At 43.3% G+C, this 23,104-nt stretch overlaps 1 protein-coding gene across 40 annotated transcripts in view; it reads right to left on the bottom strand.

Moving 5' to 3' along the window:
• AFF1 (ALF transcription elongation factor 1) overlaps positions 1-23,104 on the bottom strand; it is a 165,528-nt gene that overhangs the window by 63,501 nt on the left and 78,923 nt on the right. For 27 of the 40 annotated variants that reach the window (XM_080616583.1, XM_080616584.1, XM_080616585.1 and 24 more), the window contains 18 exons: positions 22,257-22,334; positions 20,136-20,180; positions 18,778-18,855; positions 16,657-16,701; positions 15,299-15,376; positions 13,178-13,222; positions 11,820-11,897; positions 9,699-9,743; positions 8,341-8,418; positions 7,584-7,620; positions 7,160-7,211; positions 4,118-4,146; positions 3,356-3,574; positions 2,755-2,812; positions 2,595-2,623; positions 1,833-2,051; positions 1,232-1,289; positions 1,072-1,100 (listed from right to left, as the gene is read on the bottom strand). In XM_080616583.1, the coding sequence (XP_080472709.1) occupies positions 1,072-1,100; positions 1,232-1,289; positions 1,833-2,051; positions 2,595-2,623; positions 2,755-2,812; positions 3,356-3,574; positions 4,118-4,146; positions 7,160-7,211; positions 7,584-7,620; positions 8,341-8,418; positions 9,699-9,743; positions 11,820-11,897; positions 13,178-13,222; positions 15,299-15,376; positions 16,657-16,701; positions 18,778-18,855; positions 20,136-20,180; positions 22,257-22,334 (1,300 nt within the window). Of the gene's footprint in view, positions 1-1,071; positions 1,101-1,231; positions 1,290-1,832; positions 2,052-2,594; positions 2,624-2,754; positions 2,813-3,355; positions 3,575-4,117; positions 4,147-4,277; positions 4,336-7,159; positions 7,212-7,583; positions 7,621-8,340; positions 8,419-9,698; positions 9,744-11,819; positions 11,898-13,177; positions 13,223-15,298; positions 15,377-16,656; positions 16,702-18,777; positions 18,856-20,135; positions 20,181-20,273; positions 21,837-22,256; positions 22,335-23,104 lie in introns of those variants that run through there. The other 13 variants (XM_080616590.1, XM_080616591.1, XM_080616592.1 and 10 more) reach the window with 10 other exon arrangements.

Raw genomic sequence — 23,104 nt, 5'->3', positions numbered from 1 at the left:
GCATTTTAAAGCTACTTCCGTTTCTCATGAAAGCAGAAATAATGAACTCTCTGAGAGTTCAAATATCACAGAATAGAATCATAGTTTGCTTTGGAAGGGACCTTTAACAGTTGTCTAGTCCAACTCCTCTGCAGTGAGCAGGGACATCTTCAACTAGATGGCAAGGTCTCTTGCCATCCCCTGAAACACCTCAACTATCACGCAGAACAAGCGGACGCTACTCCCTGTAGAACAGCTGCCATCCCCCACATCATCTAGAGCAATCACCTGCTGACAGACTGCCTCCACTGAGGTCTGGAGAAGGGGAATGACTCCTGCATCCCAGCCCCTAGGCAGTCTACCACACTGTATGCAACTCGACCAACAAATTTGTTTTGCACAAATTTGTTTCCTGCATCTGGTCCAAAAGACAGCAGTGCAAATGGCTGCCTACCAGCTTCAAAGGACAAATGATACAGGCACAACCAGCAATTACATTTCCTGCAGCGTAAACAGATTTCCTGAGCTACGCGTAATATAAGGATCAGAGCATGCGGCAACGTAAGCTGCAGGATGGACAAGTGTTTAAAATCATGTCCACCTCAATGGTTAGAAATCTGGACAAATGGCACAACAGTCAACACTTGTGCAGCAGTGTACAGCAAGAATGGGAGGACGACCAGCTTATTCTTGAATGACTAGAACCATAATCCTCAGCATTAAGAAGGGATTGGAAACAGGTGACACCCAAGTATCACTTCACATCTGCAACAGATAAAAAGCTGAAGAAATTACATTCCCACAGCCACATGGTCGGTTCCAGGAGTTAAAGACAAATCTTCAGCAGACGCTCCTTGCTTAAGTTTATCTAGCACACTAACAGCAGCACAGGGCAGAAGAAGTCTGAGCCTTGTACATTAAGAGACTGGCATGCTATTAGGCTGCGCTGAGTCCCCAAGGGACAGAAAGCACCATCTGTGCACCAGAGGCAGTGAAAAAAGGAACCCTTACCCATCCACCCATTATATTATAAAGTAGTTTGGTTTTCCCTCCTTATTTAGTCTAGCTATTAGTTTGAGAACAAATCTGTACCTTGGAGGAGCAAGTGGATTGTCAGCAACCTGTTTTGTTGACAAAAAGAAAGAGGAGAATGAGAGTAAAGGTTAGCTTAAGGCATTCGGAACAACGCAACAAGGCGTGAGGATTTAAAGGGATGTCTGTGTGCCTAGTGTGTACAACGTCTAAAACTGACTTGGTTGTCATCACTGTCTTCGCTATCACTGACTTGCAGGTCTTCCTGGAGCGACACTCTGAAAGGCAACCAGAAGATAAGTATCAGCCAAGGCTGACACACTTTCAAGTACCAGACACTGAAAAAGACTTGGTTTGGCCTTGTCAAAAGAAACCAACCTCCCACATTCCTTATGAATGTTTGGCATTCTCTATCTGCTAAACCCTCTCATTACCTGAATGAATGATAAAATGGTAACACGCAACCTAGGAATATTTTATTGTACTTTTCAGCTAATCTCAGGACATTTTGAAAAGGATGTCAGTATCATTGGCTGCCATCTACACACAACAAAGATGAAGTTCTGTGAGGGGAATGCTCCTCGCAGAAGTTTATCTAGCACACTAACACAGCAGCACAGGGCGGAAGAAGTCTGAGCCTTGTACATTAAGAGACTGGCATGCTATTAGGCTGCACTGAGTCCCCAAGGGACAGAAAGCACCATCTGTGCACCAGAGGCAGTGAAACCAGGAACCCTTACCCATCCACCCATTATATTATAAAGTAGTTTGGTTTTCCCTCCTTATTTAGTCTAGCTATTAGTTTGAGAACAAATCTGTACCTTGGAGGAGCAAGTGGATTGTCAGCAACCTGTTTTGTTGACAAAAAAGAAAGAGGAGAATGAGAGTAAAGGTTAGCTTAAGGCATTCGGAACAATGCAACAAGGCGTGAGGATTTAAAGGGATGTCTGTGTGCCTAGTGTGTACAACGTCTAAAACTGACTTGGTTGTCGTCACTGTCTTCGCTATCACTGACTTGCAGGTCTTCCTGGAGCGACACTCTGAAAGGCAACCAGAAGATAAGTATCAGCCAAGGCTGACACACTTTCAAGTACCAGACACTGAAAAAGACTTGGTTTGGCCTTGTCAAAAGAAACCAACCTCCCACATTCTTTATGAATGTTTGGCATTCTCTATCTGCTAAACCCTCCCACTACCTGAATGAATGATAAAATGGTAACACGCAACCTAGGAATATTTTATTGTACTTTTCAGCTAATCTCAGGACATTTTGAAAAGGATGTCAGTATCATTGGCTGCCATCTACACACAACAAAGATGAAGTTCTGTGAGGGGAATGCTCCTCGCAGAAGTTTATCTAGCACGCTAACACAACAGCACAGGGTGGTAGAAGTCTGAGCCTTGTACATTAAGAGACTGGCATGCTATTAGGCTGCACTGAGTCCCCAAGGGACAGAAAGCACCATCTGTGCACCAGAGGCAGTGAAACCAGGAACCCTTACCCATCCACCCATTATATTATAAAGAAGTTTGGTTTTCCCTCCTTATTTAGTCTAGCTATTAGTTTGAGAACAAATCTGTACCTTGGAGGAGCAAGTGGATTGTCAGCAACCTGTTTTGTTGACAAAAAGAAAGAGGAGAATGAGAGTAAAGGTTAGCTTAAGGCATTCGGAACAACGCAACAAGGCGTGAGGATTTAAAGGGATGTCTGTGTGCCTAGTGTGTACAACGTCTAAAACTGACTTGGTTGTCATCACTGTCTTCGCTATCACTGACTTGCAGGTCTTCCTGGAGCGACACTCTGAAAGGCAACCAGAAGATAAGTATCAGCCAAGGCTGACACACTTTCAAGTACCAGACACTGAAAAAGACTTGGTTTGGCCTTGTCAAAAGAAACCAACCTCCCACATTCCTTATGAATGTTTGGCATTCTCTATCTGCTAAACCCTCTCATTACCTGAATGAATGATAAAATGGTAACACGCAACCTAGGAATATTTTATTGTACTTTTCAACTAATCTCAGGACATTTTGAAAAGGATGTCAGTATCATTGGCTGCCATCTACACACAACAAAGATGAAGTTCTGTGAGGGGAATGCTCCTCGCAGAAGTTTATCTAGCACACTAACACAGCAGCACAGGGCGGAAGAAGTCTGAGCCTTGTACATTAAGAGACTGGCATGCTATTAGGCTGCACTGAGTCCCCAAGGGACAGAAAGCACCATCTGTGCACCAGAGGCAGTGAAACCAGGAACCCTTACCCATCCACCCATTATATTATAAAGTAGTTTGGTTTTCCCTCCTTATTTAGTCTAGCTATTAGTTTGAGAACAAATCTGTACCTTGGAGGAGCAAGTGGATTGTCAGCAACCTGTTTTGTTGACAAAAAAGAAAGAGGAGAATGAGAGTAAAGGTTAGCTTAAGGCATTCGGAACAACGCAACAAGGCGTGAGGATTTAAAGGGATGTCTGTGTGCCTAGTGTGTACAACGTCTAAAACTGACTTGGTTGTCGTCACTGTCTTCGCTATCACTGACTTGCAGGTCTTCCTGGAGCGACACTCTGAAAGGCAACCAGAAGATAAGTATCAGCCAAGGCTGACACACTTTCAAGTACCAGACACTGAAAAAGACTTGGTTTGGCCTTGTCAAAAGAAACCAACCTCCCACATTCTTTATGAATGTTTGGCATTCTCTATCTGCTAAACCCTCCCACTACCTGAATGAATGATAAAATGGTAACACGCAACCTAGGAATATTTTATTGTACTTTTCAGCTAATCTCAGGACATTTTGAAAAGGATGTCAGTATCATTGGCTGCCATCTACACACAACAAAGATGAAGTTCTGTGAGGGGAATGCTCCTCGCAGAAGTTTATCTAGCACGCTAACACAACAGCACAGGGTGGTAGAAGTCTGAGCCTTGTACATTAAGAGACTGGCATGCTATTAGGCTGCACTGAGTCCCCAAGGGACAGAAAGCACCATCTGTGCACCAGAGGCAGTGAAACCAGGAACCCTTACCCATCCACCCATTATATTATAAAGAAGTTTGGTTTTCCCTCCTTATTTAGTCTAGCTATTAGTTTGAGAACAAATCTGTACCTTGGAGGAGCAAGTGGATTGTCAGCAACCTGTTTTGTTGACAAAAAGAAAGAGGAGAATGAGAGTAAAGGTTAGCTTAAGGCATTCGGAACAACGCAACAAGGCGTGAGGATTTAAAGGGATGTCTGTGTGCCTAGTGTATACAACGTCTAAAACTGACTTGGTTGTCATCACTGTCTTCGCTATCACTGACTTGCAGGTCTTCCTGGAGCGACACTCTGAAAGGCAACCAGAAGATAAGTATCAGCCAAGGCTGACACACTTTCAAGTACCAGACACTGAAAAAGACTTGGTTTGGCCTTGTCAAAAGAAACCAACCTCCCACATTCTTTATGAATGTTTGGCATTCTCTATCTTCTAAACCCTCTCATTACCTGAATGAATGATAAAATGGTAACACGCAACCTAGGAATATTTTATTGTACTTTTCAACTAATCTCAGGACATTTTGAAAAGGATGTCAGTATCATTGGCTGCCATCTACACACAACAAAGATGAAGTTCTGTGAGGGGAATGCTCCTCGCTTAAGTTTATCTAGCACACTAACACAGCAGCACAGGGCGGAAGAAGTCTGAGCCTTGTACATTAAGAGACTGGCACGCTATTAGGCTGCACTGAGTCCCCAAGGGACAGAAAGGACCATCTGTGCACCAGAACCTGTGCACGCTCATGCTCTCTGCTCTCAGGGGCTGTAAATATTTCTTCTGTCACAGCGGTTCTCTTTTTGCTGCTCACGTGTTCTACCGTACGTACGCAAGTAAATGCCAAGGGCAAGCCTCCCTCCTATTTCTTCTCTACACAATGAATTTGATGCTCCTGCACACCGCAGCAATAACTGTAACATCAAGCAGTTCAGGCACTCCAAGCAGCTTACAAGGGGGGAGCCACACACTCTCTTTTACTATTGCTAGAGAGCAGGCTGCCTGCAAATGTTTCCAGAAGCATAATTTAGTCCTCTGTCTGCAGGTGGTAACTACTGCTTGCCATTTCAGTGTATTACTGAAGTCCTCAAAAGGCTGGAAGGGAGGGGTTTGTGGGCAGGGACCCAACGTTCTCCCAGGTGTTATCCTCCTCTGGAAATCACACAGGCATTCCAAAAGGAGCTGGAAAACAGACAGGCAAAACTCCTGCTATTCAAAAGTACAGGGATTCAAATCCTGAAGCTAGCTGGAGAGCAGCTCCTCAACCCAGAGAATTACACAAGTGTCATTTCAAAATGGGATAAAAGCTTGGGGACTGACAGAGGGATTGTGATCAATCAGGTCAAAGCTGTGTTTGTTTCAACCTCATTTCCAACTAAGGGCTTTCTGTGAGAAATTTCTCTCATGCCCACATGAAAAATGTAAGCCTCCAACCCCTCATGACAACACATTTTAGAGCAGGAAAACAAGGAAGAAAGACTCCCAGTAAACCACGTCCACCTTGGAAACGTGGGGGCAGAGTTTGTGTTCCTGATACTTGTGGGGAAAAGGAAAATTACACAAAACTTCACGCTCTTTCAAGCCTTCATGTCCAAGTATGAACAAAGCAAAAAACAGCAAGGATACTGAGCAGAGAGGGGATGCTGGTGAAGGACAGAGGTATGTACCGTGCCAAAGTTACAATTCTGGACCTCTGCGCTAAGAAAGGAGTATTTTCAGATTCTTGTCCACAGTAAAAGTCTCTTCTCTCTCTGCTGCCTGGAAAACTGACTAAAGCTCAAAAGGGATTTTTACAGGCAGCTGAGAAGAGCTGAAAAAGATTCTCTGTGGAGGAAGGCAGAGGCTGGAGCAGCTGAAACGAGTATGTTTAATAGTGCAAAGAAAATTCCCAGAAGTCATTCAGGAGGAGCAAGCTGGGGTGGAAGAAGGAGCAGCAAAAGGAAGAATGGATTCAAGCAGCAGCTAACTACTCAGTAAGACACTATCCCACACTACCAGCCAGGGGAGGCTCCTCTGCAGGATGTCGGAACAGCATGAAAAGGGTTGATTTTTACAGACCTTACAGAGCTTGACTGCAAGACTGTACAATCTCAACCAAGATGGAGAGGTGCTCTTCCTCATTTGGGACTGGCTCCATTTTGTTTGGGGTTTTAATTAAATTGGTCAGGATAAGGAAACCAAGCTTTGTAGCCTGTAGCTTGCAGCCTTCCATGGAACAACGTAGTAGGGAGTAACATGAGATCTTTACATATCACATGAACTGATAGGCATGTAATGGCTCAGCAGTTACGTTGCATACAGGCCCCTTAGTCTTCCACACATGGAAAGATTCCGATTTGTTACTCGGGGCTCAGAACCTATCGCTGCTGCCATCTGGACAGATTAATCCTGACAGGTTAATGGCAGCCCACACAAAACTACTTTCAAGCCCTTTCTCTAATTAACCTAATTAATAGGTAACCACTGGCACCTACAAGGACAGTCCCAAGTTACTTATCCACCAACTTAAAATTTTCTACTGGAGCAATTCATTCATTAGTCAGCACTCCTTCCCAGCCTTGTCAAACCTTTGCAGCCATTATGCACAAACATCTTACACTGAGACTCAAATTTTCAGAAGCCTTCTTCTGACGGAATACATGATAGGAGAAAGAAGAACTATAGAAAGAGAAGCAGAAATATATACGTTCTGTTAAAAAAAGCTACAGAAAAAAAGCTGTAGCTCCAATAGCGAGCAGTAAGTGACAAGATGTTAAGCAGCTGCAGGTTAAAAGAGCAAACAAAACCCCCTTCAGTCTGGTACTTTAATAGCTGGGGATTTTGTTTTGTTTTTAACACAGTCATTATAATCATGACACAGCGTAGTGGCGGACTTGGCAGCATCTGCTTAACGCCTGGACTTGATCTTAAAGGTCTTTTCCAACCAAAAGAATTCTACGATTCTATCATGAAACAGTAATGGTTCTGTTGGTGAAAAATTCCCTGCACTGAAATTTTCTGGAAAAATCAGACCCATAAAACCGCACTCTTTGGAATTATCAAGTAAACCACGTTTTAACTAGTTTCACGTTCTTGTAAGTAACTGCACAGTAGAGATGGTAACTGAGCCTGGTTACTTACGATATTGTTGTCTGACAACGAGGCAACGTATCTGAAGGTCCATCGTACTGTTCTGTAAATCAAAAAGGAAATCAGTGGGGTTTATTTGCCTCACTTGTAGCGTATTTTAAGCTATGGTCTCTGAGCATCAGATTAGAAAGTCACTTTCTTCCCGGACATAACTGATTGCATTGAGATTATTTATCACTCCAAATGGGGCTTCCTAACGAAATACTGTTTGTTCTCTGCTGAACTGCTGCCTTAATTTCTAGGTAAGGAATGTATACAGGCTCTTCAGAGTTTTCTAAATTCATCAATGTTTAACAAAGCACAGCAAATCCTGCCCCTTCATCAATGGAAGCAGTTGATGTTCTCAATGTATGACACACACAACTATCGGTCAACATATATATAACAGTGTGCTTTCTTTAGGATTTCTACTTACTCTGATTCTGTGCTACACATCCAACATGCCATGATTCCTACAAAGAAAGGACAAAGTGCAAATTGAGAATAAAATACATCATCTCTCAATAGCAGTGTATCAGTGATGCGATTTCCTTGTGTTTGTTACCGTAATCGATACTTTGAGCAACTTGTCAAAGAATAACTCCGAAGCGTCCAATAGTCTAAGCTGGCCTGACGTACCTTAGCCTGGACAGAAATGATACGTGCTACTGCTGCTAGCCCATTAGTGGTATGTGCATTTTTGAAGAAATACTAAAAAAAAGAAATTAAAACAGCTGCCAAACACTTCTGTTGAACACAGCGAATGTTTCTGTTGACCAAAAAATGCTTCGGTCGGTAACAAAATGAGATGCTTGAAACACTTCTGAAAAGCAGTCACATTTGAAGCCCACATTTGAATATCTAAGTCCTTGAAACTTCATTTCTTCATCGCCCCTCAAACACCTTACAAGTCTAAAAATAGACAGCTTGCTCAAAACATAAGAAAGACGAAAGATAATTATGCTACCATAGAGCCCACTCGAAAACAATTGCTCAGAAGAAAAATCACTCAAGGAAAACGATGCATTGCAAGTAACCGTTACACAATTCAAAATCCATTGTGACCTCTAAAGATAATCTCTCCTAAAAGCTTTTACCTAGGAAAGGAGGACAAAATCAGAGGACAATACGTGCAAGAGCTGGAAAGCTCTCTTCTAATTTATCAAAAGCCTTGGCAAAAAGAGGGTGTTTACCTTCAGAAATTTGGAAGGCTCTGCAGTAGAAGGAGGAGGAATATCTGTCAGAAGAGGTGGCCATGATTGGGTCATTTCCTGGAAAGCGAATGACAGAAGTGGGTTACAGTGTTTTTGCTGATACAGGCAGCTGAAGTTTTACCTTTAAGAGATTTATATTCATGTACAAAAAAAAAGCTGACCCCATCGTAAACCCAAGAGGCAATACCACAGCAAGAAGCCCTCTTTGAGTTCAGCAAGCCAGACCATCATGAGGACTTGCTCCTTTTCTCCAAGCATACTTGCACTGCCCAATTAGCAGCAATCTCAGTGAAGCTTGTAGAGAGTTAAATAAAGGCAAAAGTACATAAAAGCTGTAAATGTGTAGCTCTGGACTTCTTCAAAGTTCAGGAGCTTCCTATTATGGGAAGTTCCTATATCCCCTTACAGCAACAACACTGTGAAAGGCTTTTCAAAACTCAAGGAGGTCAGCCAGGGAGCTCTGACTGCCAGCAATTCCTCACGCTATTCCACCTGAAACACTGGCTTTTGCTCTGACTGACCAAGATGCCTTTGCTGCGAGGTCCAAGACATGGTTTCAAACCAAAGAGAGAGGCTGCCTGAGGGGCTAGGTCTTTCAGAGCCTTTCCGCCCTGTTGCCCTGCCCTAACTCTCACCCAGGTGAGAGTTAGCTTGTTGGGCTAAGCCATGGTCCAGGTGAGAGCAGAGCACATAGACCACAGCCACAAGATAGGGATCAACCTCCAACCTGCCTCTTCTGGCACCACAGCTGGACACAGGTGACTGGCCTAAAGCTTTGGCTGGCACTGCAACAAACAGTTGCAGCCTGAGCAGCCTAGCACAGACAAGGATCTTTGTCTTGAACAGACGCTAAAACACCTTAATGGGCATTAATCTAGACAAAGCCTTTGGGGAAGCTGGGGCTCAGAAATTCAGAACCACTTGGTCGAAATCACACAAGACAGACTTTTCTTGTCTCCCTATTAAGTTTAAATCCTGAAGAACGTAATACTCACCCCCAGAAATAAAGGAATTCATATGGCCTGCCACCCTCACTGCTTTCCTCGAATAGTTACCTTATTTTCACTCTGTGCTCACTGAAAGGGTCACATGTACTCAGACCCAGCTGAGCACTGGGAGCCTGTGCACTGCCCACAGAGCCATCTCTGACACAGGTTACAGAGACGGTTTTGCTTGAGAGCTGGCTCAGCTTTGCGCAAATGGACTATAATTACAGTGACGGAGAAGCACAGCCCAGCAGCAGTGCCATGCACACAGGGATATTCCTCCTCCTCCCCCCCACTACTTTAATGTGTACAAAAGACAAACACGGAGATCTATTATTTAAGAGCACCTACCTGCAAAATGTCATTAACGGTTTGGGCATCACAGTGGAAGGGTCGCTACAAGGAAATACAAAGAAGGAAGCAGCATGAGTTTGCTTGTTTACCAACTGACATGAGATAAACAGATGCACTCATCAAACATTTGCTTACCAACAGTTCTCCAAATGCCATGGGAGTCCATTAATAATAAAAGGCTAAAGAGCCCCAACAGAAGGGCAGTTTATTCTACAAAGCCTGTTGTTTTCAAGTCTTTAGTAGAAGATTGAGTCTTTCTCATCTTTATTAGAAGTGAAAGAGATTTCATTAAACAATGGTGCTTGTTCAGCTGACAGGATTCCCCTTGCTTCATAACTTGTGTTCTTCTATGCACTCAAGTGCACTCAGCAGAATAAGATGCCAGTATAAATAAACCCACTCAACCCACAGTACCCGCTCAACGCGACACAACTGTCTTCCCATGAATAACAACTGTTCAGATTTGCTAGAGAAAAAAAATGGGAACACACACACACACACAGAGAAATACAAACTAAGACTAATCAGATAGCAATGCTAACATTATCATGCCTGTGAGCTTTACGTTTAGATTTGTCTTGTACTGATCTCAGCCAGCAGGAAGCACCAACCTTACAGTGAGTAAGGCCATTTTGTTAAGTGGAAATTGCCCGAGGTTACATTGCTACTGCAAAATAACGCACTTCTGCACTCTCTGGCAGCAGAGCCCCTGTAACAGCAGCTTGAGCTGCTCTAGGAAAGTCGGGAAGTTGCAGTCAGAGAATGACAAACCCCTGAGCAGAGAAGGCAATTTTCTGCGCAGATTGCCTAAGACTAGGATTAATTTTCACAGAGGGTTAATAATTACCGCAAGACACACCATTTTTAGCACAGAAAATTCACCTCATTTCATCAAAACCACAATGGCCACAACAAACAAGACAAAAGGTGGAAGAGAGAGAAGAAAAGGCAAAATGAAACTCAAAGAAAACTGAAACAGAAAACCAACTTTAAAAAACCTTCTCATCTGACTGTCTTTGTGGAAAGAGAAGAAACTCGGCTCCAGTGCAGCACTAACAAGGCACCGCACACTGCAGCAGCTGTAAAACGTACCTTTGGGGATGCACTTGTTCAAGTTCTGTTCTAGCTTCAGGTAGCCAGCTGGGTGGGCTTAGCAGTGCAGGAGGAGCAGAAACAAGCAACACATCCTACATCTCCCCTCTCACCAACTTAGTTCTTGACTGTCATGGAGCAAGACTCTTACAATTCCAGCAAAGCAAAGCTAAAGTACATCTGCTTGCCATTGCTCCCAGCATTAACTTTCGCTTCTACATTTCATGAAAAACAAAAACCACGTTATACTTTTTCCTTTATGCACACCAAAGCAACACTGAGGCACCAGAGATATTTACAGAATTCCTACAAAGAAAGGACAAAGTGCAAATTGAGAATAAAATACATCATCTCTCAATAGCAGTGTATCAGTGATGCGATTTCCTTGTGTTTGTTACCGTAATCGATACTTTGAGCAACTTGTCAAAGAATAACTCCGAAGCGTCCAATAGTCTAAGCTGGCCTGACGTACCTTAGCCTGGACAGAAATGATACGTGCTACTGCTGCTAGCCCATTAGTGGTATGTGCATTGTTGAAGAAATACTAAAAAAAAGAAATTAAAACAGCTGCCAAACACTTCTGTTGAACACAGCGAATGTTTCTGTTAACCAAAAAATGCTTCGGTCGGTAACAAAATGAGATGCTTGAAACACTTCTGAAAAGCAGTCACATTTGAAGCCCACATTTGAATATCTAAGTCCTTGAAACTTCATTTCTTCATCGCCCCTCAAACACCTTACAAGTCTAAAAATAGACAGCTTGCTCAAAACATAAGAAAGACGAAAGATAATTATGCTACCATAGAGCCCACTCGAAAACAATTGCTCAGAAGAAAAATCACTCAAGGAAAACGATGCATTGCAAGTAACCGTTACACAATTCAAAATCCATTGTGACCTCTAAAGATAATCTCTCCTAAAAGCTTTTACCTAGGAAAGGAGGACAAAATCAGAGGACAATACGTGCAAGAGCTGGAAAGCTCTCTTCTAATTTATCAAAAGCCTTGGCAAAAAGAGGGTGTTTACCTTCAGAAATTTGGAAGGCTCTGCAGTAGAAGGAGGAGGAATATCTGTCAGAAGAGGTGGCCATGATTGGGTCATTTCCTGGAAAGCGAATGACAGAAGTGGGTTACAGTGTTTTTGCTGATACAGGCAGCTGAAGTTTTACCTTTAAGAGATTTATATTCATGTACAAAAAAAAAGCTGACCCCATCGTAAACCCAAGAGGCAATACCACAGCAAGAAGCCCTCTTTGAGTTCAGCAAGCCAGACCATCATGAGGACTTGCTCCTTTTCTCCAAGCATACTTGCACTGCCCAATTAGCAGCAATCTCAGTGAAGCTTGTAGAGAGTTAAATAAAGGCAAAAGTACATAAAAGCTGTAAATGTGTAGCTCTGGACTTCTTCAAAGTTCAGGAGCTTCCTATTATGGGAAGTTCCTATATCCCCTTACAGCAACAACACTGTGAAAGGCTTTTCAAAACTCAAGGAGGTCAGCCAGGGAGCTCTGACTGCCAGCAATTCCTCACGCTATTCCACCTGAAACACTGGCTTTTGCTCTGACTGACCAAGATGCCTTTGCTGCGAGGTCCAAGACATGGTTTCAAACCAAAGAGAGAGGCTGCCTGAGGGGCTAGGTCTTTCAGAGCCTTTCCGCCCTGTTGCCCTGCCCTAACTCTCACCCAGGTGAGAGTTAGCTTGTTGGGCTAAGCCATGGTCCAGGTGAGAGCAGAGCACATAGACCACAGCCACAAGATAGGGATCAACCTCCAACCTGCCTCTTCTGGCACCACAGCTGGACACAGGTGACTGGCCTAAAGCTTTGGCTGGCACTGCAACAAACAGTTGCAGCCTGAGCAGCCTAGCACAGACAAGGATCTTTGTCTTGAACAGACGCTAAAACACCTTAATGGGCATTAATCTAGACAAAGCCTTTGGGGAAGCTGGGGCTCAGAAATTCAGAACCACTTGGTCGAAATCACACAAGACAGACTTTTCTTGTCTCCCTATTAAGTTTAAATCCTGAAGAACGTAATACTCACCCCCAGAAATAAAGGAATTCATATGGCCTGCCACCCTCACTGCTTTCCTCGAATAGTTACCTTATTTTCACTCTGTGCTCACTGAAAGGGTCACATGTACTCAGACCCAGCTGAGCACTGGGAGCCTGTGCACTGCCCACAGAGCCATCTCTGACACAGGTTACAGAGACGGTTTTGCTTGAGAGCTGGCTCAGCTTTGCGCAAATGGACTATAATTACAGTGACGGAGAAGCACAGCCCAGCAGCAGTGCCATGCACACAGGGATATTCCTCCTCCTCCCCCCCACTACTTTAATGTGTACAAAAGACAAACACGGAGATCTATTATTTAAGAGCACCTACCTGCAAAATGTCATTAACGGTTTGGGCATCACAGTGGAAGGGTCGCTACAAGGAAATAAAAAGAAGGAAGCAGCATGAGTTTGTTTGTTTACCAACTGACATGAGATAAACAGATGCACTCATCAAACATTTGCTTACCAACAGTTCTCCAAATGCCATGGGAGTCCATTAATAATAAAAGGCTAAAGAGCCCCAACAGAAGGGCAGTTTATTCTACAAAGCCTGTTGTTTTCAAGTCTTTAGTAGAAGATTGAGTCTTTCTCATCTTTATTAGAAGTGAAAGAGATTTCATTAAACAATGGTGCTTGTTCAGCTGACAGGATTCCCCTTGCTTCATAACTTGTGTTCTTCTATGCACTCAAGTGCACTCAGCAGAATAAGATGCCAGTATAAATAAACCCACTCAACCCACAGTACCCGCTCAACGCGACACAACTGTCTTCCCATGAATAACAACTGTTCAGATTTGCTAGAGAAAAAAAATGGGAACACACACACACACACAGAGAAATACAAACTAAGACTAATCAGATAGCAATGCTAACATTATCATGCCTGTGAGCTTTACGTTTAGATTTGTCTTGTACTGATCTCAGCCAGCAGGAAGCACCAACCTTACAGTGAGTAAGGCCATTTTGTTAAGTGGAAATTGCCCGAGGTTACATTGCTACTGCAAAATAACGCACTTCTGCACTCTCTGGCAGCAGAGCCCCTGTAACAGCAGCTTGAGCTGCTCTAGGAAAGTCGGGAAGTTGCAGTCAGAGAATGACAAACCCCTGAGCAGAGAAGGCAATTTTCTGCGCAGATTGCCTAAGACTAGGATTAATTTTCACAGAGGGTTAATAATTACCGCAAGACACACCATTTTTAGCACAGAAAATTCACCTCATTTCATCAAAACCACAATGGCCACAACAAACAAGACAAAAGGTGGAAGAGAGAGAAGAAAAGGCAAAATGAAACTCAAAGAAAACTGAAACAGAAAACCAACTTTAAAAAACCTTCTCATCTGACTGTCTTTGTGGAAAGAGAAGAAACTCGGCTCCAGTGCAGCACTAACAAGGCACCGCACACTGCAGCAGCTGTAAAATGTACCTTTGGGGATGCACTTGTTCAAGTTCTGTTCTAGCTTCAGGTAGCCAGCTGGGTGGGCTTAGCAGTGCAGGAGGAGCAGAAACAAGCAACACATCCTACATCTCCCCTCTCACCAACTTAGTTCTTGACTGTCATGGAGCAAGACTCTTACAATTCCAGCAAAGCAAAGCTAAAGTACATCTGCTTGCCATTGCTCCCAGCATTAACTTTCGCTTCTACATTTCATGAAAAACAAAAACCACGTTATACTTTTTCCTTTATGCACACCAAAGCAACACTGAGGCACCAGAGATATTTACAGAATTCCTACAAAGAAAGGACAAAGTGCAAATTGAGAATAAAATACATCATCTCTCAATAGCAGTGTATCAGTGATGCGATTTCCTTGTGTTTGTTACCGTAATCGATACTTTGAGCAACTTGTCAAAGAATAACTCCGAAGCGTCCAATAGTCTAAGCTGGCCTGACGTACCTTAGCCTGGACAGAAATGATACGTGCTACTGCTGCTAGCCCATTAGTGGTATGTGCATTGTTGAAGAAATACTAAAAAAAAGAAATTAAAACAGCTGCCAAACACTTCTGTTGAACACAGCGAATGTTTCTGTTAACCAAAAAATGCTTCGGTCGGTAACAAAATGAGATGCTTGAAACACTTCTGAAAAGCAGTCACATTTGAAGCCCACATTTGAATATCTAAGTCCTTGAAACTTCATTTCTTCATCGCCCCTCAAACACCTTACAAGTCTAAAAATAGACAGCTTGCTCAAAACATAAGAAAGACGAAAGATAATTATGCTACCATAGAGCCCACTCGAAAACAATTGCTCAGAAGAAAAATCACTCAAGGAAAACGATGCATTGCAAGTAACCGTTACACAATTCAAAATCCATTGTGACCTCTAAAGATAATCTCTCCTAAAAGCTTTTACCTAGGAAAGGAGGACAAAATCAGAGGACAATACGTGCAAGAGCTGGAAAGCTCTCTTCTAATTTATCAAAAGCCTTGGCAAAAAGAGGGTGTTTACCTTCAGAAATTTGGAAGGCTCTGCAGTAGAAGGAGGAGGAATATCTGTCAGAAGAGGTGGCCATGATTGGGTCATTTCCTGGAAAGCGAATGACAGAAGTGGGTTACAGTGTTTTTGCTGATACAGGCAGCTGAAGTTTTACCTTTAAGAGATTTATATTCATGTACAAAAAAAAAGCTGACCCCATCGTAAACCCAAGAGGCAATACCACAGCAAGAAGCCCTCTTTGAGTTCAGCAAGCCAGACCATCATGAGGACTTGCTCCTTTTCTCCAAGCATACTTGCACTGCCCAATTAGCAGCAATCTCAGTGAAGCTTGTAGAGAGTTAAATAAAGGCAAAAGTACATAAAAGCTGTAAATGTGTAGCTCTGGACTTCTTCAAAGTTCAGGAGCTTCCTATTATGGGAAGTTCCTATATCCCCTTACAGCAACAACACTGTGAAAGGCTTTTCAAAACTCAAGGAGGTCAGCCAGGGAGCTCTGACTGCCAGCAATTCCTCACGCTATTCCACCTGAAACACTGGCTTTTGCTCTGACTGACCAAGATGCCTTTGCTGCGAGGTCCAAGACATGGTTTCAAACCAAAGAGAGAGGCTGCCTGAGGGGCTAGGTCTTTCAGAGCCTTTCCGCCCTGTTGCCCTGCCCTAACTCTCACCCAGGTGAGAGTTAGCTTGTTGGGCTAAGCCATGGTCCAGGTGAGAGCAGAGCACATAGACCACAGCCACAAGATAGGGATCAACCTCCAACCTGCCTCTTCTGGCACCACAGCTGGACACAGGTGACTGGCCTAAAGCTTTGGCTGGCACTGCAACAAACAGTTGCAGCCTGAGCAGCCTAGCACAGACAAGGATCTTTGTCTTGAACAGACGCTAAAACACCTTAATGGGCATTAATCTAGACAAAGCCTTTGGGGAAGCTGGGGCTCAGAAATTCAGAACCACTTGGTCGAAATCACACAAGACAGACTTTTCTTGTCTCCCTATTAAGTTTAAATCCTGAAGAACGTAATACTCACCCCCAGAAATAAATGAATTCATATGGCCTGCCACCCTCACTGCTTTCCTCGAATAGTTACCTTATTTTCACTCTGTGCTCACTGAAAGGGTCACATGTACTCAGACCCAGCTGAGCACTGGGAGCCTGTGCACTGCCCACAGAGCCATCTCTGACACAGGTTACAGAGACGGTTTTGCTTGAGAGCTGGCTCAGCTTTGCGCAAATGGACTATAATTACAGTGACGGAGAAGCACAGCCCAGCAGCAGTGCCATGCACACAGGGATATTCCTCCTCCTCCCCCCCACTACTTTAATGTGTACAAAAGACAAACACGGAGATCTATTATTTAAGAGCACCTACCTGCAAAATGTCATTAACGGTTTGGGCATCACAGTGGAAGGGTCGCTACAAGGAAATAAAAAGAAGGAAGCAGCATGAGTTTGTTTGTTTACCAACTGACATGAGATAAACAGATGCACTCATCAAACATTTGCTTACCAACAGTTCTCCAAATGCCATGGGAGTCCATTAATAATAAAAGGCTAAAGAGCCCCAACAGAAGGGCAGTTTATTCTACAAAGCCTGTTGTTTTCAAGTCTTTAGTAGAAGATTGAGTCTTTCTCATCTTTATTAGAAGTGAAAGAGATTTCATTAAACAATGGTGCTTGTTCAGCTGACAGGATTCCCCTTGCTTCATAACTTGTGTTCTTCTATGCACTCAAGTGCACTCAGCAGAATATGATGCCAGTATAAATAAACCCACTCAACCCACAGTACCCGCTCAACGCGACACAACTGTCTTCCCATGAATAACAACTGTTCAGATTTGCTAGAGAAAAAAAATGGGAACACACACACACACACAGAGAAATACAAACTAAGACTAATCAGATAGCAATGCTAACATTATCATGCCTGTGAGCTTTACGTTTAGATTTGTCTTGTACTGATCTCAGCCAGCAGGAAGCACCAACCTTACAGTGAGTAAGGCCATTTTGTTAAGTGGAAATTGCCCGAGGTTACATTGCTACTGCAAAATAACGCACTTCTGCACTCTCTGGCAGCAGAGCCCCTGTAACAGCAGCTTGAGCTGCTCTAGGAAAGTCGGGAAGTTGCAGTCAGAGAATGACAAACCCCTGAGCAGAGAAGGCAATTTTCTGCGCAGATTGCCTAAGACTAGGATTAATTTTCACAGAGGGTTAATAATTACCGCAAGACACACCATTTTTAGCACAGAAAATTCACCTCATTTCATCAAAACCACAATGGCCACAACAAACAAGACAAAAGGTGGAAGAGAGAGAAGAAAAGGCAAAATGAAACTCAAAGAAAACTGAAACAGAAAACCAACTTTAAAAAACCTTCTCATCTGACTGTCTTTGTGGAAAGAGAAGAAACTCGGCTCCAGTGCAGCACTAACAAGGCACCGCACACTGCAGCAGCTGTAAAATGTACCTTTGGGGATGCACTTGTTCAAGTTCTGTTCTAGCTTCAGGTAGCCAGCTGGGTGGGCTTAGCAGTGCAGGAGGAGCAGAAACAAGCAACACATCCTACATCTCCCCTCTCACCAACTTAGTTCTTGACTGTCATGGAGCAAGACTCTTACAATTCCAGCAAAGCAAAGCTAAAGTACATCTGCTTGCCATTGCTCCCAGCATTAACTTTCGCTTCTACATTTCATGAAAAACAAAAACCACGTTATACTTTTTCCTTTATGCACACCAAAGCAACACTGAGGCACCAGAGATATTTACAGAATTCCTACAAAGAAAGGACAAAGTGCAAATTGAGAATAAAATACATCATCTCTCAATAGCAGTGTATCAGTGATGCGATTTCCTTGTGTTTGTTACCGTAATCGATACTTTGAGCAACTTGTCAAAGAATAACTCCGAAGCGTCCAATAGTCTAAGCTGGCCTGACGTACCTTAGCCTGGACAGAAATGATACGTGCTACTGCTGCTAGCCCATTAGTGGTATGTGCATTGTTGAAGAAATACTAAAAAAAAGAAATTAAAACAGCTGCCAAACACTTCTGTTGAACACAGCGAATGTTTCTGTTAACCAAAAAATGCTTCGGTCGGTAACAAAATGAGATGCTTGAAACACTTCTGAAAAGCAGTCACATTTGAAGCCCACATTTGAATATCTAAGTCCTTGAAACTTCATTTCTTCATCGCCCCTCAAACACCTTACAAGTCTAAAAATAGACAGCTTGCTCAAAACATAAGAAAGACGAAAGATAATTATGCTACCATAGAGCCCACTCGAAAACAATTGCTCAGAAGAAAAATCACTCAAGGAAAACGATGCATTGCAAGTAACCGTTACACAATTCAAAATCCATTGTGACCTCTAAAGATAATCTCTCCTAAAAGCTTTTACCTAGGAAAGGAGGACAAAATCAGAGGACAATACGTGCAAGAGCTGGAAAGCTCTCTTCTAATTTATCAAAAGCCTTGGCAAAAAGAGGGTGTTTACCTTCAGAAATTTGGAAGGCTCTGCAGTAGAAGGAGGAGGAATATCTGTCAGAAGAGGTGGCCATGATTGGGTCATTTCCTGGAAAGCGAATGACAGAAGTGGGTTACAGTGTTTTTGCTGATACAGGCAGCTGAAGTTTTACCTTTAAGAGATTTATATTCATGTACAAAAAAAAAGCTGACCCCATCGTAAACCCAAGAGGCAATACCACAGCAAGAAGCCCTCTTTGAGTTCAGCAAGCCAGACCATCATGAGGACTTGCTCCTTTTCTCCAAGCATACTTGCACTGCCCAATTAGCAGCAATCTCAGTGAAGCTTGTAGAGAGTTAAATAAAGGCAAAAGTACATAAAAGCTGTAAATGTGTAGCTCTGGACTTCTTCAAAGTTCAGGAGCTTCCTATTATGGGAAGTTCCTATATCCCCTTACAGCAACAACACTGTGAAAGGCTTTTCAAAACTCAAGGAGGTCAGCCAGGGAGCTCTGACTGCCAGCAATTCCTCACGCTATTCCACCTGAAACACTGGCTTTTGCTCTGACTGACCAAGATGCCTTTGCTGCGAGGTCCAAGACATGGTTTCAAACCAAAGAGAGAGGCTGCCTGAGGGGCTAGGTCTTTCAGAGCCTTTCCGCCCTGTTGCCCTGCCCTAACTCTCACCCAGGTGAGAGTTAGCTTGTTGGGCTAAGCCATGGTCCAGGTGAGAGCAGAGCACATAGACCACAGCCACAAGATAGGGATCAACCTCCAACCTGCCTCTTCTGGCACCACAGCTGGACACAGGTGACTGGCCTAAAGCTTTGGCTGGCACTGCAACAAACAGTTGCAGCCTGAGCAGCCTAGCACAGACAAGGATCTTTGTCTTGAACAGACGCTAAAACACCTTAATGGGCATTAATCTAGACAAAGCCTTTGGGGAAGCTGGGGCTCAGAAATTCAGAACCACTTGGTCGAAATCACACAAGACAGACTTTTCTTGTCTCCCTATTAAGTTTAAATCCTGAAGAACGTAATACTCACCCCCAGAAATAAATGAATTCATATGGCCTGCCACCCTCACTGCTTTCCTCGAATAGTTACCTTATTTTCACTCTGTGCTCACTGAAAGGGTCACATGTACTCAGACCCAGCTGAGCACTGGGAGCCTGTGCACTGCCCACAGAGCCATCTCTGACACAGGTTACAGAGACGGTTTTGCTTGAGAGCTGGCTCAGCTTTGCGCAAATGGACTATAATTACAGTGACGGAGAAGCACAGCCCAGCAGCAGTGCCATGCACACAGGGATATTCCTCCTCCTCCCCCCCACTACTTTAATGTGTACAAAAGACAAACACGGAGATCTATTATTTAAGAGCACCTACCTGCAAAATGTCATTAACGGTTTGGGCATCACAGTGGAAGGGTCGCTACAAGGAAATAAAAAGAAGGAAGCAGCATGAGTTTGTTTGTTTACCAACTGACATGAGATAAACAGATGCACTCATCAAACATTTGCTTACCAACAGTTCTCCAAATGCCATGGGAGTCCATTAATAATAAAAGGCTAAAGAGCCCCAACAGAAGGGCAGTTTATTCTACAAAGCCTGTTGTTTTCAAGTCTTTAGTAGAAGATTGAGTCTTTCTCATCTTTATTAGAAGTGAAAGAGATTTCATTAAACAATGGTGCTTGTTCAGCTGACAGGATTCCCCTTGCTTCATAACTTGTGTTCTTCTATGCACTCAAGTGCACTCAGCAGAATATGATGCCAGTATAAATAAACCCACTCAACCCACAGTACCCGCTCAACGCGACACAACTGTCTTCCCATGAATAACAACTGTTCAGATTTGCTAGAGAAAAAAAATGGGAACACACACACACACACAGAGAAATACAAACTAAGACTAATCAGATAGCAATGCTAACATTATCATGCCTGTGAGCTTTACGTTTAGATTTGTCTTGTACTGATCTCAGCCAGCAGGAAGCACCAACCTTACAGTGAGTAAGGCCATTTTGTTAAGTGGAAATTGCCCGAGGTTACATTGCTACTGCAAAATAACGCACTTCTGCACTCTCTGGCAGCAGAGCCCCTGTAACAGCAGCTTGAGCTGCTCTAGGAAAGTCGGGAAGTTGCAGTCAGAGAATGACAAACCCCTGAGCAGAGAAGGCAATTTTCTGCGCAGATTGCCTAAGACTAGGATTAATTTTCACAGAGGGTTAATAATTACCGCAAGACACACCATTTTTAGCACAGAAAATTCACCTCATTTCATCAAAACCACAATGGCCACAACAAACAAGACAAAAGGTGGAAGAGAGAGAAGAAAAGGCAAAATGAAACTCAAAGAAAACTGAAACAGAAAACCAACTTTAAAAAACCTTCTCATCTGACTGTCTTTGTGGAAAGAGAAGAAACTCGGCTCCAGTGCAGCACTAACAAGGCACCGCACACTGCAGCAGCTGTAAAACGTACCTTTGGGGATGCACTTGTTCAAGTTCTGTTCTAGCTTCAGGTAGCCAGCTGGGTGGGCTTAGCAGTGCAGGAGGAGCAGAAACAAGCAACACATCCTACATCTCCCCTCTCACCAACTTAGTTCTTGACTGTCATGGAGCAAGACTCTTACAATTCCAGCAAAGCAAAGCTAAAGTACATCTGCTTGCCATTGCTCCCAGCATTAACTTTCGCTTCTACATTTCATGAAAAACAAAAACCACGTTATACTTTTTCCTTTATGCACACCAAAGCAACACTGAGGCACCAGAGATATTTACAGAATTCCTACAAAGAAAGGACAAAGTGCAAATTGAGAATAAAATACATCATCTCTCAATAGCAGTGTATCAGTGATGCGATTTCCTTGTGTTTGTTACCGTAATCGATACTTTGAGCAACTTGTCAAAGAATAACTCCGAAGCGTCCAATAGTCTAAGCTGGCCTGACGTACCTTAGCCTGGACAGAAATGATACGTGCTACTGCTGCTAGCCCATTAGTGGTATGTGCATTGTTGAAGAAATACTAAAAAAAAGAAATTAAAACAGCTGCCAAACACTTCTGTTGAACACAGCGAATGTTTCTGTTAACCAAAAAATGCTTTGGTCGGTAACAAAATGAGATGCTTGAAATACTTCTGAAAAGCAGTCACATTTGAAGCCCACATTTGAATATCTAAGTCCTTGAAACTTCATTTCTTCATCGCCCCTCAAACACCTTACAAGTCTAAAAATAGACAGCTTGCTCAAAACATAAGAAAGACGAAAGATAATTATGCTACCATAGAGCCCACTCGAAAACAATTGCTCAGAAGAAAAATCACTCAAGGAAAACGATGCATTGCAAGTAACCGTTACACAATTCAAAATCCATTGTGACCTCTAAAGATAATCTCTCCTAAAAGCTTTTACCTAGGAAAGGAGGACAAAATCAGAGGACAATACGTGCAAGAGCTGGAAAGCTCTCTTCTAATTTATCAAAAGCCTTGGCAAAAAGAGGGTGTTTACCTTCAGAAATTTGGAAGGCTCTGCAGTAGAAGGAGGAGAAATATCTGTCAGAAGAGGTGGCCATGATTGGGTCATTTCCTGGAAAGCGAATGACAGAAGTGGGTTACAGTGTTTTTGCTGATACAGGCAGCTGAAGTTTTACCTTTAAGAGATTTATATTCATGTACAAAAAAAAAGCTGACCCCATCGTAAACCCAAGAGGCAATACCACAGCAAGAAGCCCTCTTTGAGTTCAGCAAGCCAGACCATCATGAGGACTTGCTCCTTTTCTCCAAGCATACTTGCACTGCCCAATTAGCAGCAATCTCAGTGAAGCTTGTAGAGAGTTAAATAAAGGCAAAAGTACATAAAAGCTGTAAATGTGTAGCTCTGGACTTCTTCAAAGTTCAGGAGCTTCCTATTATGGGAAGTTCCTATATCCCCTTACAGCAACAACACTGTGAAAGGCTTTTCAAAACTCAAGGAGGTCAGCCAGGGAGCTCTGACTGCCAGCAATTCCTCACGCTATTCCACCTGAAACACTGGCTTTTGCTCTGACTGACCAAGATGCCTTTGCTGCGAGGTCCAAGACATGGTTTCAAACCAAAGAGAGAGGCTGCCTGAGGGGCTAGGTCTTTCAGAGCCTTTCCGCCCTGTTGCCCTGCCCTAACTCTCACCCAGGTGAGAGTTAGCTTGTTGGGCTAAGCCATGGTCCAGGTGAGAGCAGAGCACATAGACCACAGCCACAAGATAGGGATCAACCTCCAACCTGCCTCTTCTGGCACCACAGCTGGACACAGGTGACTGGCCTAAAGCTTTGGCTGGCACTGCAACAAACAGTTGCAGCCTGAGCAGCCTAGCACAGACAA

The sequence above is a fragment of the Psittacula echo genome, assembly GCF_963264785.1.
Source record: "Psittacula echo genome assembly, chromosome: 1".
In the NCBI taxonomy this organism is placed as follows: domain Eukaryota; kingdom Metazoa; phylum Chordata; class Aves; order Psittaciformes; family Psittacidae; genus Psittacula; species Psittacula echo.
The sequence above is the reverse complement of the archived record's forward strand: the minus strand, read 5'-3'. Positions and strand labels throughout refer to the sequence as shown.